This window comes from Lipotes vexillifer, unplaced genomic scaffold (genome assembly GCF_000442215.2).
Source record: "Lipotes vexillifer unplaced genomic scaffold, Lipotes_vexillifer_v1.1 scaffold1041, whole genome shotgun sequence".
NCBI lineage: Eukaryota > Metazoa > Chordata > Mammalia > Artiodactyla > Lipotidae > Lipotes > Lipotes vexillifer.
In genome coordinates, this window is record NW_006775616.1 from 2,573,978 (window position 1) to 2,593,847 (window position 19,870).

The following is a 19,870-nucleotide window of genomic DNA, read 5'->3' on the forward strand; positions in this document are numbered from 1 at the left end:
CCTACACTCAGGACTTGTTCTAGGGAGCTGTACTTTAGTATGTAGTTGATACTTTTCTCTGCCATGATGAACGATTTCCGTAACTTGCTGCTAAGCCGGGAAAGATTAGCTTGAGGGTTAGTCTTGAGCAATTGGAAGGTAAATGTGGGTATCTGTGTGTGTGTGTGTGTGTGTGTGTGTGTGTGTGTGTGTATATATATATTATATATATATATAATAAGAACAGGTGCCATATATACATAGTGACAGTACTCCTGTTGCTTTAAAGTAAAATAAAGGTTATGGCCTTTTGCTCTTTAAAGATTTGAGGCCAGATGCTTGCAGTGGGTGAAGAGGTGTATGACACAAAGTATTGTTCATTCTGACATTTTATGATTTTCCTTTCTGTGTAGCCAGTCAGAGCATCTTTGTGCGCTACTGGTGAATAGCAACTTTGGACCTTGATAAAACAATTTTGAAAAGCATATTTCTGTTAAAGCCCTGCTAAGAGGAAGTGTGACAGTGTACAAACAGGGGCTATGTTGCAAGAAAGGGAGCCTCAGAAACGACTGCACACAGGTCAGTAATTAAACGTCTTAAAACATAACCCACTGAAATATTTAAGATACATATTTGGAACCAACACTGTAGGATTCGTACTGTGCTATATAGGAAGTATGCAGATTTAGCTGTTTGAGGTCTGGTTTCGTCACGTATAAAGAGACTTTTTAAAATAGTATATGCGTGTTTTATATACCAGGAAATTTTATTTGCAAGTGTCAGTAAATAATATAGAACATTCTGAGATTACACTCTTCAGGGGGGCCAAATGTTCCCTCACTACACCTGGTTTAGAGATGCGCTGTGCTACTGAAAAGAACTCCCTGGAATCCCCTTTAGAGGACGTTTTAGTTCAGTGTAAGACTGACTATATGAACAAACAGTAGAGTCATTAAAAACCCAAGGTTATTATTAGTTGTAACAAAGTAAAGGTTAGGCATATCGAATACAGAAGGGGCACATGCTAAAAAACCGACAGCGTTCTTGAGTTGCTTTTCATTTACTCTCTTTACATAAATGTGCAACATGATACTCGGTTGCGGATTCTAGGCTAGGCAGTCAAAACCACTGCATGTTTGGAAGAAGAAAATATTGACAAATTCGAACATGAGAAATTTAACAGTCCGTTTTTGGCCACATCCATTGTACCCGATTAGCTGAACTTCTCCCAGTGAATATGTAAAGCAGTGAAGGAACATCAAAATTACGCAAATGTAAAAGTATCCAATAAACCCCTTGAATGTATAAGCAAAGAGGTAGGTGGCAAATCAGTCTGTCTAGAACTTATCTTAAGTATTTCTTACACCTAGATTATCTGCTTATGAGTAGATATTTTACATTATTTAAACAAAGAACATGTTTAATTTAGTTTTGCTCTTACAGTTTACTTAGAGAGTTTCTTTAGTTTACATTGAACAAAGTAGCCTATAAAATACATTAGCACATCTCACTTGGAGGAAGGGGACGTGTTTTAGCATCTGTGTTCCACAGTAGTCTTAGGTTCAAATGAAACTTTGGAACAGAATAACCAAACAAACACTGAGCAAATACACAAAATACGATTTTCACTAACAAACATGGTGGGGCTCAAACTGTGTGTTAGGTAACTCTTTAGTTTCTCTGATATACTGATTTGTAAATTTTGAAAGTATTAATGAAATTCAGAAAGAACAAAGCCCTTTTAAAATAATACACACTGCTTTGCCTCTTTCAAAAAGGAACAGTACTAGTGCTTGGCACCCTAGCTTTTGGAAACTTGTGCTGTTTGCAGCACTGATACAAACGTGCCATTCTGTTCCATGGATCAGGATCAAGTGAGGAACCCTCACATTATAAGAATTTATAGGAATTTCAGGTATGTTGTGCAGGAAATACTCTCACCAGTTTGTTTCACAGATGTCTTCATCTCCTATCAGATCCCACAGAGTAAGAAAGAGCACCAAGCTCCTAAAATAGATAACTCCCAAACCAAGTATTCTAGACTGCTTTTCATCCTCTTCAATAGTTTATTTTAGTCTAAAATCTTCAAATACTGTTGTTGTTTGACTAGGAAACTGCAACCTTCCAGGTAATGTTGCTTTTTACTTCGGTATGCATCAAAAGGAGTAATTTCCAAAGCAGACCTGATGTTAGAATACCGATTTTGCTAAGGAACCTCATCCCTACCGTATTCGTTTATAAGCAGAGTATTATTTTGTCTGGGCTTATGTCATCTTCAGTGTCTGGGATCGTGGGCAGCAGAGCAGATCGAGTCAAACCCCAGAATTTTTGAGGTGACATGTCTTTTTTGGTGGCTGTAAATTTCCATCCAATATGACTTGCACAGATCCTGCACTGGGCAATGGTCCAGGCGAACCTATAAATTAAGGAAAGGTATCAGCTGAGGCTGTGTATCCCAGCCTATCACCGTATAAACCTGTTGGGAAGACAGATCTGAGAGCCAAATTCTAAGATGGGAAGAAGGAATACCCTGAGTTTGGATTTATATGCAGTTTCCTGAAACAAACCTCACAAAAGAGATTTTGTAGTTTTGTATGGTTCATCATGGTGATGCGTCAGTCTTTATATATATATTACTTGATTGTGCTCTTAAGCTGTGCTTAAAATTTTTTTCTCCAATGCCAAGAAAGAAAAAAAATAATCTTATTAATACAGATGTTTTTATACAAATCGCTGGTTGCCAGGACCACACGAAATTGCATCTGCGTTTTCTTTGTTTTGTATTGCACTCAAGTTAGTTAGAAAACAGCAACCACCTGTAGAAATAGGCACTTTTGTGTGAGTTAAAACTGGGGATGGGGAAGGTAAGTGTTTTTCTCACATAAGAAAGATTTCAGGACTACTCTTCTAAAATGAGAATGATTTGTCAGGTAATTCATCCAAAAACACAAGCCATGGCATTACAGTAAGTATAAGCACTAATCCCTACTCAGCTTGCCTCGTTTCAAAATAATAAAAAGGCTGAGCCAGTATTTGGACAAATAATAGGGGGTCTTGAAGATAGTAAGTATGGCTCAAGGAATCTAACAGGTGGTGCTGTTGGTCCCACAGTCATACTCTGAAGGGCCCTGGGCTAAAGCAAAAAAAAAAAAAAAAAAAAAAAAAAAAAAGAACGGACAAGTGACCTGGAAGACAGAGTGGTGACAATCACTGCCAAGGAACAGAATAAAGAAAAAAGAATGAAAAGAAATGAAGACAGTCTAAGAGACCTCTGGGACAACATTAATTGCACCAACATTTGCATTATAGGGGTCCCAGAAGAGGAAGAGACGTGCGAACGAAGAAAAGCAAGCATGGTTTCTGCATGTTTCATGTTGCATGTTTCATGTCTATCATCACTGCTTGGGTAACATTCTCTAGTTTAACACTTTACAGAATATGATACAGATACACAGTGGACCCTCGATCAACACAGGGGTTAAATCCGCCTATAATTTACAGTTGGCCCTCGTATCTGCAGTTCCTCTAGCATCCAACGATTCAACCAACCGCAGACCACTCTACTAGTGAAACATACCTGCGTCTAAGTGGATGCAAACAGTTCAAACCCACGTTGTTTGAGGGTCAAATGTAGTTTTACTGGGTCACACAACAGTTGATTTTCAGATGGAGCTGACGGGAAAATGAGTGTGGATTGATTAAGTAAGTGTATAGTTAGTCTGAGGAGAAGTGCAGTTGCCATCTTCTTTCTCGCTAACCTTACATTCAGTGAGGTCTGTGCAAGAAGAGCTGCTTTTTCTAGCCGATCATGAAATGAACATTTAAATAGAATTATTCACTTCATTGTCTACTTCTGATTATAATTCTAGCAGCTCTGCTTAGAACTCTGGGTTTTTCTTCCCAATTAAGGCAAAACCAAAAAAGAAAATGACCACCACCACATTACCCAGGAAACCAGCTGTGCTCTGTAGAAGGCCGGCCGATCAGATTCAAGTTGCAGGCCTTATACACGGTAAGCGTCTCATGCACGTATCCGTGAGGATTCACGTAAGCTGCCATCGGCCCACATAAGGATAAACTAAAAAAGAGAATCAGCACAGAGGGTAAGGCAAGTGAAAATGGGGTGGAGTGGGGGTAAAATAAAAGTTCACCAAGAAACAAAGGTTCTAAGAGCTAGTTTTGAACCTTTTAGTTAAAACTACTACTAAGAGGTTGGCAGTCAGCCCAGTTTTATTTGGTCTAAATGTTTTCCATGATGACAAAAAAGGAAAATACTGCTAGTTTTTTAAATCTTCCTCAAGATATACATTGTCAAATATACGGACTCAACTTCCCCTAAAGGAGCCTGAGAGGGGAAGTCCAATGAGAAGTTTCCACTTGGTCATTCTTGGGCATCTGAGTACTCTGCAAACAGCAGTTCTTCCCTTCTTGATTCATAATGAATGACTTTGTTGTCAGTGTTTGTTTGAAAATTATTTTCTATCACACAGCATCGGTACATGTTCAGAAGCATGTCGTCCTTTATCTTGGATGCTATGTGGCAAAACTTTTATTTGAGTGAAATATCATGGGAGGTAGGTCCTTAAGCACTAAGAAGATATCCTCTAATTAACTGACAGATTTTCAACAAGGCAGGCGGTGGTGGTGGCGGAGGGATGACGAGAGGACTGCTCAGCTGTTTTACTTCACCATGCTCATTACCTATGAAAAATGGCTTACATACCCCCACTGTTGTTCTGGGTACCCAATCAGGAAGACTGTCTTACCCAAGGGCAGAGCTAATTCCCCCCCTGTTTCATTTGCTGAGTATCTGTAATTTAATGGAGGGAAGCATATGAAGAACGGAAATACGGTCTTGCCTGTAATCTGTTATAGCAGTTGGCAAAACGTATTCAGATCTGTAGTAAAAATGTAATAAAGATCTCACCTGAATATTTCATTTTTGGTTGTTATTTCTGTTTCTTGACATTGTTTACAGCAAAGAGACGTACACTAAAAAAAATTTAAGAGAAAATTAGTGGGGAAAATGCTCCCAAGGTTTTTTGAGCCCTCTGATTATCAATCATATTTTCCTTCCAACCGCTCAACAACATAGTTTTAAAGATGGGACAAGAAAAACACAATCTGAGATCTAACACATATTCACTCACAAAACTTACGACCTTCTAGGCTAGAGAAATAGTGACTGATATAGATATATATATATATATATATAAAACCATACATGGTTCACGTAGAAAATCAAGTGTTCAGAGTCTGAATGAAGAAATCACATAAAGGTTATATCTAAGGAATGCAAAACAATTCAAGTTTCTGTCTTATGATCCCAAATGAAATATATATATAATAATCCTTTAAAATATTTTTAATGCAAACCATGACGGACAACTAGTTCTCTAATTCCATGACTGCATGAATGGAGCCTACAGATAGTGCTGTTGGATCCTAACAGTGCACCCTCACTCTCTAGACTGACTGAACATGGGCATCCAAACATATTCATTTTACTCACTTTATTCATAATGTCTAGTTCACAGCGAAGTCGTTGGATCGCACTACCAATTTTAAGGAGCTGAATTCTTAATACATCATCAATAGGAAGACAAGCAGCTACTCTGTAAGAAAAATCTTAAAGACATGGTGGGTTTTTCAAGCTTTAAACTTAGGAATGAGTTTAAGTATCAGGATAGCTTATGAACACGGTAACATCCTTTTGAAGTAAACCCTTCTCTACAGGGTTCCCAAAGAACACATTTCACACAATTATAAACAGTACTACAGTATACCAGCTTTCAAGTATACTCCCAGGAGGTTCTACAATGTAAAACTTCTTTCCCATGCTTGTTTTTGTAAATGTCGTCTTTTAAATTAAACATGAAATCAAACCCATGTTAGAATAAGTCACTTATTTGCTACCAGACTAGAAGAACAGCTAAACTGTACCTAATTAACAGACCTGTAAGTAAGGTAATAATAAGTCCTGGTACTGCAGTCACTTTCAGTGGCACCTTGAAGACCAGGGAAAGGAGAGTATTTACACTCAGACAGTGTTTTTGGATGCACACCATTTACTGCAACTTGAACTTTTTATGAAAACCTTGCCTAAAATAAGAGTGCTCAGAGGATTTAACACCTTTGCTACCACTAACTAGATTTTATAAGTGCTCAAAGCAAAAGAAGTGGGTATGCTTTTCAGAATACTAATTTAAAAAAAATTTCTGGGTTTCATTAAACAGAAAACATATAAAACAGTTTCTTTCAGTAAGGCATCACAGGTCACAGGAAGGAAACTGATTTTTCATACCTATTGGATTTGAAGGAAGAGAATCCTCTTTCAGATTTTCATCCCATTCGTGTAGCTGTCTCTTGATTCTCTCCATTAAGGTTTCCTTGTTTTTGTTTGAAACAAAAGTAGCCATGATAAGGTTCACAGACTGTTTACACTTTACTGGCAGCTTGTCAACTCAATACACCTAATATATCAGCAGCAATTTAAGTCATCACTACCTAGTAAAATTACGCGTTAAAATGTGTCTGTTTTCTTAGGCAGAAATGATGGAAGACCCAGCTTTGCACAGCACCAGGCTGGCTTTCCAGGCCTCTCCTCCCATGCTCTGGCTATCTCAGTGGCCTCTTCTTCCCTTTTCTAGGAAGCCTTTTCTGTTTCTGTCAGTCCCTGTAAGCTGCACCCGCACTTGCTACCTACACCACCTTCCTTGGCACTTCCTACATAAGATGCTCACTGTCTTTTCACCAGTGGACGCAAAAACCACTCTTGTCTAGTGTGTGTTTGTAATGGCTCCAAAGCTGCTGAAGGGCAGACGAAACTGTAGTTTCCTTTCGTGTTGCCCATGTGGTAAGTGCTCACAACCTATGGATTTAGTTTGCCCAGGGCTCCATATCTGGGCGGGCCGATTCCCTAAGCGAAGGCTAACATTTGTTGACCGTCTGCGACATCCCAAAGACAATAACTACCATTATCCCCATTTTATATATAATCAAGTTTTGCCCCACACCACAGGAAAAGTAACAAAAATCAGGCTTTGAACACAGTCTTTGTGTCTAAAAGCCAGATTCTCTGAACTATTCCAGTAGTCTCTTAATTGGTGGATATATCAGTTAGTACACCACGGATCAGGAAATTGAAGTTAATACACTTGTTTAGGAAAAAACCACAACACTGTTGAAGGATTCTTTATTTTCCCTAAATGTAACTAGCCCTTGACTCAGCAACATTTCAAATGCTTAATAAACCCTAAAATGCCTCAGTATCTTGTCCTGAAGCTGCAAGCCACTATAAACTGAGGGAAGACTAAAAATCTATCAAAGTAAAAGCCAAGTCTATCCAGCAGTATGATTCCTGCCTGTTCCACTTAAATGTAATGAATGGCATCAGTTTCAAAAATTAAACCCCACTGGGTATGAAAGCCTATTTTGTTCTAATGACCCTTAATTATGCCATGGCTTCCCCCAGGAGCACAAAGTTCAAGGTAAGTTACTTACAGCATCATATAAGGAATACAGCCAGCGAGGCCATGAGGTCAAATTTGCACAATGAAACTTTCTCTGAAAACAGAAAAAAAGTCACTTAAAAAACACCACAGAATCAAGATCTTATAGTAGAAAGAAACACATTTAAAAAATGATCTTGGCCCAGGAAGACTTTCTAATTTCAAAAAGATGGAAAAGCTTGCAGATAATCCCATAATAGACGATTATCTACTACATTTGACAATGATGTTTTTACTTGAATTCCTGCAGCAGTTCAATGTTGCGAAGACCCAATAATTAACATGTCAGTCCTCAGAGTATACATTCAATGCAATACCGATGAGACTGGAACTTAGAAGTATAAGTTAAAGTTCATCTGAAAGAACAGATGTGTAAACACAACCAAGAAAATCTGGAAAGGGAAGTGTTCTACAGGACACGAAAACAGGATTGAAAGGATGCGCTGCGGTTGTAAGCAACCTAACCATCTCTCAACAATAGTTAAATACGATAGAATACTTTGACACCAGAGAAGATTCTGCACCCCACCAAAGAATGTATACAATATAAAGAATGATCACATTTTCTTAATAAACAAAACAAAACCTACATATGTACACATATTTGTAATTTTCTACACAAGCTGTCAATTGACAGGGCATGACATGTGAAACTGGGTGGGAAAGCGGTATGGGAGATCAGAAAGAACTATCAGAGTGGAACAAGAAAGGCAAGATAACCTTTAACAAAATAAAAGGGAAATCCTACGCTTGCAGCTGCAAGACCCAAGTGAGGGTGCGAGATGGGGAACGTGGGTACACGGCACATGCAGAGAGGACTTGGAGTCTTAGCTGATGGTTGTAAACTAACCAACGCACTGCAGAGCTCACCCCCTACTCCCCCCCACCCCCCAAATCTTACTCTAGCGCTATTAGAAGAAGACTAGGCACTAAGATGAGACAGTAATGTTGCTCTTCTGTGATGGTCACAAATGGGGACTTTCACTGTCAGGGGCCAGGATGCTGAAGATAAGGTCTAGAGTTCACACCAGGGATGTGTGGTTTGGCGCTGCCTCTCAAGAGGATGTGATACTTGTTTACGAATAAATCAGAAACTGCTACGTGGATGACGACAGACTTGCCCTCAAAAGCTCGTGGGCTACAGCTATGACGACAGACTTGCCCTCAAAGGCTCATGGGCTACAGCTCAAACGAGTGGATTCTTATTAAAGAATAACTTGGGACTCAATATAATTCTTATGTTTGAAGCTACCCAAATATGGTCTGGGATGGCCTCTGAGCACAGGCTCAGGTAGTGATTTAATAAGCCTGAGGAGTCAGACCAAAACCTAACGCTAATAAGAATTTTTGTCAGAGTCCAGTTACAGAATAAAAAATGCTAACAGCCCGTCAGGTAACAATATTCAGTAATAGTAATGGCAACCACGTCACATGTCTTAAAAGACTTTGATAAGATTGGCAGTATTACCACCCCAATTTAAAGGTAAGGAAACAGGCACAGAAGGATGCTTGCTCAAGGTCACAGCTGGTAAATGGGGACTGGCTAGGATGGGCATTCAGGGGGTCTGACTCCAACCGCTACTTATTCAACAAATATTCTGAGCACCTAGGATGTACCTGATGTTATTTTTATGCATTTGGTGTATACCAATGATTAAAAGCACAGCAGAAGAATAAAATCATTGCCCTGTGGAGCTTACGTTTCAGTGGGGAGAAGCTTTCTAGAGGGCTACTTAGCATTCATTACAAAATGACAAAGATCCAATGAAGTTTCAGTTTGGATGACTGACACACTCTGAATTCAGTCACTAATAGATACTTTACACATCAAAATGATCGCTTTTGTGACACAAAAGCAAGTAATTTGACACCCACAAAAAGATAATTTATTTATATATAAACATTACTTCTCACTATAATATACAGCAAATAGGATATGAAGGGCAAGGCACCATCAGGGTCAGTGTCATGACCATCCGACCTGCTCCTACCAGGCTTTGTGAATGTGAACAAGCTGCAGCCTCGGGTCTCTGTTCCCTACTTTTCAACGTGAGGCGGCCTCTAAAATTCTTTATCAGGATTACCCTGACAGATTCTACAGTTGTATTTACAAATCAATTAAATATACGTACTACAACCTTAATATTACACCCTTTAGAAAGTCAAGTGTACAAACTGAAGAGAAGTAAACCAGAAGAGATCAGCTAGCTTTTACTGAACTGCCAAAATTTAAGCCACTTCAATATCCTCAAATTTAAGAGTTCCATTTAGATTCCTGGCACAATAGGAAAGGCCCGACTTATATCTGGGTAATACTGATGATAAGTCCCAGCAATTTACGGGCATTCTTCAAGTCTGTCAGCACCATGATTTACTTCCTAAAAGGGCTATACTTCAAGAAAATTTTAATACTAGCCAAAAAGTTAGGTGCTTGGAAGTGATCTGATTCTCCAGTGATCTGATTCACTCCAGGAATAGGACTTACTCTGAAAGCAGGCAGAAAGGCCCTTCAAATGACTGTCTGTTACGTGGAGGTAATCCATCACATTTTTTCCATCTTTAAGCCTCATAACTATAGCTTCGGCTTTGCCTCCCAACAACGCAGAATGTTCAAAAAATGTCAAACTCCACTTAAATGGTTCTTTGAAGGGCAATGAAATTGGAAGAGTAATGTGAAAGGCTAAGTGTGAATAGTAAAATGTTACCACTGGTTTACACGGTGACCAGAGGCGGTCGTTTGTTGTATTAAGACCTATCACAATCAGCAATGTAAATGATAAAAACAGTTTATCCAAATAATTCAAGCTTTTGAATTTTTGAAACAAGTTTCTGTTTCCTTCCTTCCTTCATCGAATCCTACTTGCTTATAAGAACTGGAATGGAATGGCAAGCTTTTTCTTGATCCTGAGGCTTATAAGCTCATAATGGCAGATGGACAACTATAAGCTAAAGGTGTATGCCAGGGAAATCCCTACTCTGGTTGGAGAAAGTCCCTGAATACACATAGCCACGATTCCAAGACTTTTCTTCTTTTGCGATAAAAGTAGACAACAAATATCATTGCTCCTCCTGATACTATTATTGTCCTGGAACAAGGCAACCACAGATTCTAATATTCACATGCAAAAATTAAAATGCAATAGTAGCCAAACAAACCTTAAAAAGAGAAGAGCAGTGAGAGGTACTGGTCACAGTTTTACTTACAAGATTATAAACTGTCAACAGTTATAGCAGTATCCTGGTGAGGCATAAACAAACTGATTACAGAGCAGAAGAAAAATAAAATAAAAAACATGAATCTGGTCTACAATAAGCGCATCTCAGGGAGGGAAAATATGACCCTCTCAGAAAATGGTCACAGGACAACCGGGAGCCACCTGGAAAGAGGAGCACTGAAATCATACCAGGATCAACTACACTTGGATCAAAGCTTACATTCTGGTCATTAAAGACAACGAAATCAGAAGTAAAGGATTACATGTTTTACTGTTCGTAAGGAATGAAGACTCCTTTGCACAGGGAAGTATTTCTAGTTACGATTCACAATATGGAAGTATGAAAAAGATAAATTCAACTATGTATGACAGCACACCAAAAACAAAAGACAAAAGAAATGACAAACTAAAGCAAATGTTTGGAACCCATTAATCACAGACAAAAGGATAAGCTTCCTAGTGAGTAAAGAACTCCTAGCAATCAACGAAGGGCAAAGACTGAAGACAAGACCAACTAAAGGAGACACGAATCGCTCTTCAACACCAAGTGCCACACACCTCACTCATACTCAGAGAAATTCAAATTAAACCTCCAACAAGATACTGTATTTCACCTATCAGATCAGCAAAAATTAAGCTGGATACTCTAAAGCCTTGGTGAAACACCGACAATCAGGACACAGATAGGAACAACCTTCTTAGTGAGGTACTGTGAAAACACCTGTCAACATTACAAGTGCAGCTGCCCTGACATCCAAAAATCCCACTTGTCAAAATCTGCCCTATATATTCACATTTGTGAAAGGTCATTTGTACGCAGCACTTAGTGCAGGTCTGTCATCCAGAGGGGACTGGTTATATAAATTATAGTGCATCCATACAGAGAATACTGTGCAGCTTTCAAAAGAAGGAAGCAGTGCTCCAAAAACGAATACAGAAGAATCTGCTACACTCTTAGGACAGAAGAAGGTGCAGGACAGTATGGATCCTTTTACATAAGAAAAAGGAAAGAAGTTAGAATATTTATCTGTATTTTCATAAGGAAACTTGGGAAGAAGACTGAGACGCTAACCTGTGAACTCCTGTTTGGGGCCTCCCCCTTCTGGGTTAGTGCTCAGTTCCTCCCTGTTCTGTACGAGAAGCAGGAGCAACCATGGCTTATAAATTTAGCAGAGACCAGACGGATACACTTCAGTCACTTTCTTAATATGTTCCCACATTTGATTTTTTTTTTTTTTTTTAACAAATTTCTTTCTTTCTTTCTTTTTGTTCTGGCTGTGTTCAGTCTTCGTTGCTGCACGCAGGCTTTCTCTAGTTGCAGCGAGCAGGGAGCTACTCTACGTTGAGGTGCATGGGCTTCTCATTGCGGTGGCTTCTCTTGCGGAGCATGGGCTCTAGGCGCGTGGGCTTCAGTAGTTGTGGTTCGCGGGCTCTACAGTGCAGGCTCAGTAGTTGTGGTGCACGGGCTTAGCTGCTCCGTGGCATGTGGGATCTTCCCGGACCAGGGCTCAAACCCGTGTCCCCTGCATTGGCAGGCGGATTCTTAACCACTGCGCCACCAGGGAAGCCCACCCACGTTTGATTTCTTTTTATACTTCATACTCAACTCTTTTTCTGATTGACATAGAAGGGCTTTACAAATGAACAAGTAGATAGTCTGGGCAAGCAGGGAGTGTACTTAGAAACATTCACATTGTACTCCAAGTAGGTGAAACAACACTTTCCTCTCTTTCAGGGACTCCCACTACAGTAAACCCAGTGAAGAGAGAAAGGCACTGTTAAGAAAGGAAATAAGTAAACATGAGATTCAAAGATCGAATCACTGAATGAGGAAGGTTTCCAGATAGAAGTGGGTTTGGAAAAGTGCTTCCTGATAACACTGGCCTAACTCCTTAATCAACAGGGACATCTTCTCCAATGTTCCCTTGTCAGGATGGAAGATAACAGAAGCGTAAATAATTTTGTCATTTGGATTTTTCAGTTTTCAATGGCAAATGTTAAGAGAGGTGTGCACACAGTGTCAAGGTTAACTGAATACATGTCAGGAAGACTACACTCCACTCCTAGACCCTTTAAGTATCTTTTCTGGTGGAAAAGTGTGTGGCAACCCGATTACTGTGAGTTGGATTAAGAATCAACTAAGCATCTCCCAGTTCTGACCCTGTGAACCATTTCTCAGACACAAAGATGCACAAGTCAGACGTAAATAAACTCTGCAGAGAGGGCTGACCCGAGCCCCAGTTCTGTCTGAAGACAAGCGCTGTGACGCAAGTCAGTGTCCGGCTACGGGTGCAATAGGATGACCCACTGAGACGGGACCAGGGCCAGTGGAGTTCCCACCGGTGTCACCTGCCATCCCTTCCCTCTGCTCCACTCCACGTTTTGATGCCAGCAGGATGGCTGTAAGTGGTCTCTCTAAAGTAGAACAGAGATTGTAGGGCACCTGGAGTCCAAAATAGATCAGCTAGCAATTTTTCTTGGCCTAGTGATCTAGATCCAAATTTCAGAACCTAAGAAACTCTACCCAAAGTTTAAGCAAGGGAACCAGCCCCTTGAACGATCTGAAAAAAACAAGGGATGAGGCATTTCTATCTCTGAAAGCCTTTTATGTCTCTCTCATTCCTTAGCACCTTCTGTTTAGTTCTTGGCAGCTCTGAATATGAAGATAACTGAGGGCTACTGTTTGAGAGTCCAGAATTACTGGAGAAATAAGACAACAGGCAAAGGTCAAAAGATCTGGTTCCAAACAAAAATGTGCTTCCTTGGCCTTTGCACATGTGTCCTTCCTCGCTGTTGTTGAGCCAGTGACAACCCAGCTGCAAAGGCCTAATTCTGAATTCAATGTGAACACGTGGAGGTGCTTTAACCACAGAATAGGAAGAGTTTAATCAGTAATTCACACAAAAATTACACGTAAAAAGTTTTATTTGCCTAACCCAAGTTCAGGTTTAAGATAGCAAGGACCTGCAAAGACAACACAGAACTAGTCGTCCAGAGCACTTAAGTCAGGAATTAACTCCAATCACTCTCGCTCTATGCTTAGAGCTGTGCAAAGAGTTAACGATTTATAAGCAGTTAAGAGTTTTTAACAAAAATCTTGGTATGGAAGAACCATTATATAAATCAAAATGCTTACTACCTTCTGAAAACTTATCCAGTGACTGAAATACACAGCTGTCTAAATACTAAGAGGCTGTGGAGGCACACCCCGATGTGGTTACCCCACCAAAGAACCACATCTCAGCACCACCCAGTGCCAGACACACTGTTAGGCACTAAATGACTCCACACGTTCCAAAACCGCTCCACGGAGCCATGTACCAACAGAGCTATCCTCCACATACTTATTTCAGCAGTTACACTGAAAATGACTATGACAGCAAAACCTTCCACTGTTCTACTGCTAAAATAAACAAGAGAAAAAGTATATTTAAAGTGCCTGTATCAAGTCTGAAAATACAGGTATTGCACAGCTATACAAAAGCTACTATAAACTTACAGCAGTAACAATATTCTGAAACCTTCAAAAATTTTAGTGTCAAAGCTTGGGAAACTTTAAGCAGTCTAATTAAACTTTCTCATCAGAATCTTCTTAGAAACACGAATTAAACCACAGTATATCATGACACAGACTGGGTCAGCTGAAACACAAAATAACGAGACCAAGGAGCCTACAGAAAGCCAGTCATGAGCCTGCTGCCCATCAACCACCCATGCTGCACAAAGCTCTCTCTGGAAACTGGATGACTTCTACTGCAAGACCACTAAACGTGGAGGTACAGTGACTAGTGTATGAGACCATCTTATGAATAATATATGCTGATCACATCAAATTAGGATCCTATGCTAATCTACATCAAAATTAAAAACTTCACTACTCTATATGACAAAGAGTAAAGGATGATTAGCACAGGATTTTTCAGGTTACTATGAAAAGTGTCTTTCCATATTTTTACTTTTGTTTTTTTGTTTTTTTTTTTTTTTCGGTACGCGGGCCTCTCACTGCTGTGGCCTCCCCCATTGCGGAGCACAGGCTCCGGACGCGCAGGCCCAGCGGCCATGGCTCACGGGCCCAGCCGCTCCGCGGCACGTGGGATCTTCCCAGAACGGGGCACGAACCCGTGTCCCCTGCATCAGCAGGCGGACTCCCAACCACTGCGCCACCAGGGAAGCCCCTTTCCATATTTTTAAAAGATAAATCTCAAAAACCCAACTGATTCTAAATTTAGGAACTAGCAAATTTTTTCCTTTAGGTAGAAATCATAAATATTAGGTATTTTATACTCGTGACTGATACATCTCACAAATGAGTACAAACAAGCTTCATCAGTATTTTTTCTAAGAGAAAGAATGATCTAGCCGAAAGGATATACACAGGAATTAATGCCCCAACAGGCAATACTTTTAAAGAGCACCTAGTCTCAAGCCAATTTTTGTGATGTCAATAGTGTTGTAAAAAAGAACAAAAAAAATCTTCCTTTCAGAAGTGCAGAAGGAGGAAAACGCGCTTCACTCCTGTGCACTCTCCCAAACGCTTTTTCTGAGGTAAAGCATTTATGACTCAAGAGCCAGGCATCTCATCTGACCACAGTCTAATGAGAGACTCCTGCAGAACTTAACACCACGAGTTATTAGTTAATACATAACTTACAGGCATAATAGCTGGAATACCTCACAGTACGGTAACATTTTACTACTGCTGCAAACTGCTTATACATACACAGCTGCCTATGAAATTTTTAGAAGCTCCAGCATGATCAAACGCGGCTACAATATTGTCCAGAAGGAGTCTGGGGAAGGAAATCATGAGAGTTGTTTGTTTTTCTTTCTTAAACAGGAAAAAAGCAACCTGTCTTTGTTTTTTTTGAAGAGGCATAAAAAATAAGTTTCTCACCTTCTGGTATTTCTGCCACCATTTATATGAACACTGGTCTTCCCATGAGACAGGTTTTGAAGGAACTATCTGGCACTTATTGAGGGATTCTAACTGAACTGCAGACATGGTTGAAGGCAACACACACTCAGGAAGAATTTGCACTTTAGCTTGCTGGATTCTGAAATATAGAGGACCAGGCAAGTCGTTCATTTTTTAGATAATCTTAACTCCAACTATTAAGTTTCTAAACATTATGGGTAATTTTAAATACTAAGAGTTTCACAGTTTTCTTTTTTAAACATATTCATCAAATGCTATTACGATACAAGAAGTTTTCAAAAAATACTACATTTCATAAATCGTACCAAAGTTAAAACCAAAGGTAACCTAAGATTTTTTATCTCACTGTGGAATGGAAAGGGAGATTTTTACATTTCAGAGAGTCTATAAATGAAACAAAGTTAAAAAAATCAATATACAACCAACCCCTACGCATATCTTGATAACTTCTAAATTAATTTCTCAGACATCATTAGACACCCCGCCCCTCCCCTCGCCCCGTCTCTTTACGCTGCCCGACTCTTACATCTCTGCCTTCTCATAAATCACCGAACCTGAGGAGTAGGTAGAGAAAGGAAGAGAAATCAAGAACCCATTTACATGGATAAGATTAGATAAGACTAAAGAATTACACGTAGCCTTATTTCTATGTGCATTCCTCTTCTCATTCCTCGGCATTTACCCTCAATATGCAAAGAATCAAAATATCCATCATATTATCTTTTTTACTTTAAAAATTACTTCAACTCTCATGACAGTAAAGTCATCATCCTAGAATGCTACTTGAGAATATCATAATTGCAAACATCTCATCATGAATTAATGCCAAGAGGAAGGTTGTACCTCCGAACCATCGTCTTATGAGCCATTTTATCTCCCAGCATACCTTTTCAAATGCAGAAGGTATCAACACATCCAAACGCTGGAACAAAACACTGGCAGACTGATGAAGTCAAATATATTACAAAGTAATTACAAAAATACTACAAGTCTCTGCTTCACTATTAATCATGCTTAGGAATTCTAAAGTGGTCTTTCATTGTAACCACTGTCGCAACCCACAAGAACTTATGACACTTTGATACTTCTGATTCATTAAATGAAAATAGCTAGAAGGGTCTGAAAATATGTAGGTTTAATTTAACGATAATATTAGACTCACTCCACTAACTTCAATTCCTTCCTGCAAGCTCAAATTTATGTCTACGTGACTTTGGAAAACGATCAAATAAATTTGACTGTGTTCAAACTACGTTCTAATGTTCTTACGTTATCAGAGCTCATTAAAAACAAAAGTAACTGAATAAGAATTATGTTTTACCCACCTAGTATGTAAGAGTTTATTATGATAAAAACATTAATGCTACTGAAAAATCAGCCTAGTGATCGTTTTAATCACTAGTCTGTACACAGGGGGCCTGAATTGCCTCACAGGGTTAAGCACTGCTCTGTTCCTTTTGTGAAGCCCGCCCAGGGTCTGCTGCACACGGCTGCTGCTTCTCCCAGCAGCTGAGTTTTGGTTGTAACATAAACTAGTTTTATTTCTTCCTGACCTGTTTATGGCAGTTGTTTTGTGATTACAGTTGCATAATTTACATAAATATTTTTTTGAAGTGGAAGGAGTTTTCTTTTAAATTTTATTTTATTCAAGTATAGTTGATTTAGCATGTTGTGTTAATTTCTGAGGTACCGCAAAGTGATTCAGTTATATACACACACACACAGATGCGCGCACACACACACACGTGTGTGTGTGTGCGCGCGCGCGTCTGTGTGTATATTCTTTTTCATATTTTTTCCCATTATGGTTATCACAGGATATTGAATATAGTTCCCAGGGCTATACAGTAGAATCTTGTTGTTTGACAATTTATATAAGTATTATAGCAACTGATAAAATGTAAGTACAAAATTAAAACTGCTTCAATGAATATTAAGTTGAGCCAAAAAAATGCTTTCAAATTAGGTTCAGACAATTCTAATGGTAAGAAAAAAAGTGCACAAATCTGCAAGGCTTCTGGTGCCCAGACAGCCTTGTGAGTATCTTCAGAACCTCTCTTTGAAGAAAAACTACAGGTATAAACTGCAGACAGATGATGCAAAATGAAAGCTGTTAATGCAAGAAAGACTAGTGCCATCTCTAACCTGCAGACCCAATTCGAAGAAAGTATCCTGTCTTTCCATCAAACGTAAAATGAACGAAGGGACATTTATGTATTTTAAGTTAAAACAAAGTGTTTAAGATATATATGTGTAAATTTTTATGACTTCCATTTTTAATTAACCCTTTTCACTAAAAATTATTCACTAAAAATTATTCATCTCAATTATGACAGGTAAGAGAGCTTCTTTGGTAATTCCAAACAGAGTATTAATCTCCTTTTCCTCTCTACATGTAAGAAATACTCAGGAACTCCTGAAGGGTCCCCCGGCGATTCAATGATACACTTCCATTGTTTTAAATTAATTTTTCAAATAAATTTCCACGTGCTCAGAAGGTGCCACAGAAATAAAGACTCACTCTGGAAAAGTAGCAGTATGCTTTTTACATATGAAGGGTCATTTATGTAGAAGACAAATGACCATTACCTGGTACTGCATTACTAAAGAAAAGGAAACTGGCCTGAGGTGCAAACGTGCGATGGAGGAATTCAGGTTTAGTGGGAAGAGCACTCGTTTGGAAGTCAGGGACCCAGAACCAGCCAGGTGGCACCCGCTGTTGTATGTTGTATGACCTTAGGCAAATTGCTTACCTCTCTAGCACTTCGTTTCCTTATTTGAAAAAAGAGGAGCTCGCACTAGATTATCTCCATAGTTTCTTCTGTTTCACCATTTCCAGTGAAGGTAGTAACAGAACCAGAAGGGCAGTGGAGACAGTGGATTCTCACTCCGTGGAGGTCTTTTAAATTAAAACAGACTCACTTTTGTGAGAGGCTGTGTTAGTGGGTCTCAGGGATACTACAGAGAATGGGCCCTTTCCCAGTCCTGTCTGGCCCTATCAGTTTCACGCTCATCTCTACTAGAGTCAAAGGTATATCCCTTGACTTGCTTTCACAGTTAAGGGTCTACTGCCATCTTGTGTTCAAACTAGTTGTCCACAATCCCAAGTCACTGATGTCGACAGTCTCAGAAGTATACTTTTCCCCAAGTCAATTTGCCATTATGCTTTCTGGAATACAGTATTCACAAATACTCAAAATTTTATAAGCCTGAGGATAGGAAGTACTTTAAAAATGGAACTGTTAGTAAAATCCACAGCAACAAAATAGCTTGCCAACTGTCTCAATGCAGAGCCCTCGGGGTACGCTCTTTCATTCACTCACGTAACACTGATGGTCCTAAATGCAGAACACATAGGAGTCTCAGCCACTGTCCTAAGCAGCTCGCCTCTTGAGGGAGACACACACAACCCTACAATGACAGTACACTGTGTTCAGTGCTCGAGGGTTTGCGCAGCGAATGCTCTGGGCGGGGGTCCCCAGGAGGGTAGCACTAACCCCCCACCCCGAGGGCTCTGGCACCCTACCCCTCCTTCTTCTATGCTCTCTCAAGCTCCAAAGGGTGGCTGACCCCTCAATATTTTCACAGTTCAATAATATTTAAGAATGCCCACTATGTGAATAGGAACAGACAAAAAGTTACTGCCCACAGGCAGCTCATATTCTTTTTTAAATCTTTAAAGATCCCTCTGAGTGTCCATGTGTTCGGAAGACGTTACCTGTGCAACACAGAGACCTGACAAGATTTTCAACCGCGGCTACAGATAAGAGACCAATTCACTAGGGCTGGGGGGACCCAAGAATCTGTTTCTAAGACTTCACTGGTGATTCTTAGGTACCATAGTTAAGAATCACTCCTATAAAAGGAAACGCGCAGTGTTGAGGACAATATGCTGTGTGCTTTTTTGGGGAGGTTTGCTTGCTTGTTTGTTTTAAGAGCAAAGGTGAACTGCCTTTTTTAAAATGAGTTATTCCTTAAATTTGTGAAAAAACCCTAAGCATGAGAGCCACGCCAGAATAGATAACTGCTAAAACAGAACACTCTGAGAATTTCTAAACTGAGTACAGCACAGAGATGACCAGTGCTTCCTGGTCACTTATTCAGTATATGACCCGTTACAGGTGAAAGCACGTTCACAGTGGAGATGGGCACTCCATGTAAACGCTCCTCACAGCCCAGAAGGAGCAGGTGGCAGGCTGACCGCCATGGCTCCCCAAGCACAGGAATGC

The 19,870-nt window shown here is 39.7% G+C and overlaps 1 protein-coding gene across 2 annotated transcripts in view; it reads right to left on the reverse strand.

Moving 5' to 3' along the window:
- Nucleotides 1-1,621: 1,621 nt before the first annotated feature.
- CRBN (cereblon) overlaps nt 1,622-19,870 on the reverse strand; it is a 26,133-nt gene continuing 7,884 nt past the window's right edge. Inside the window, exons 5-11 of one of the 2 annotated variants that reach the window (XM_007450037.1) lie at nt 15,600-15,759; nt 7,483-7,545; nt 6,284-6,368; nt 5,492-5,607; nt 4,907-4,971; nt 3,926-4,057; nt 1,622-2,395 (exon numbers count right to left, since the gene is read on the reverse strand). In XM_007450037.1, coding sequence (XP_007450099.1) covers nt 2,215-2,395; nt 3,926-4,057; nt 4,907-4,971; nt 5,492-5,607; nt 6,284-6,368; nt 7,483-7,545; nt 15,600-15,759 — 802 coding nt within the window. In that variant the 3' untranslated portion in view covers nt 1,622-2,214. The remainder of the gene's footprint in view (nt 2,396-3,925; nt 4,058-4,906; nt 4,972-5,491; nt 5,608-6,283; nt 6,369-7,482; nt 7,546-15,599; nt 15,760-19,870) is intronic. The other variant, XM_007450038.1, reaches the window with a different exon arrangement.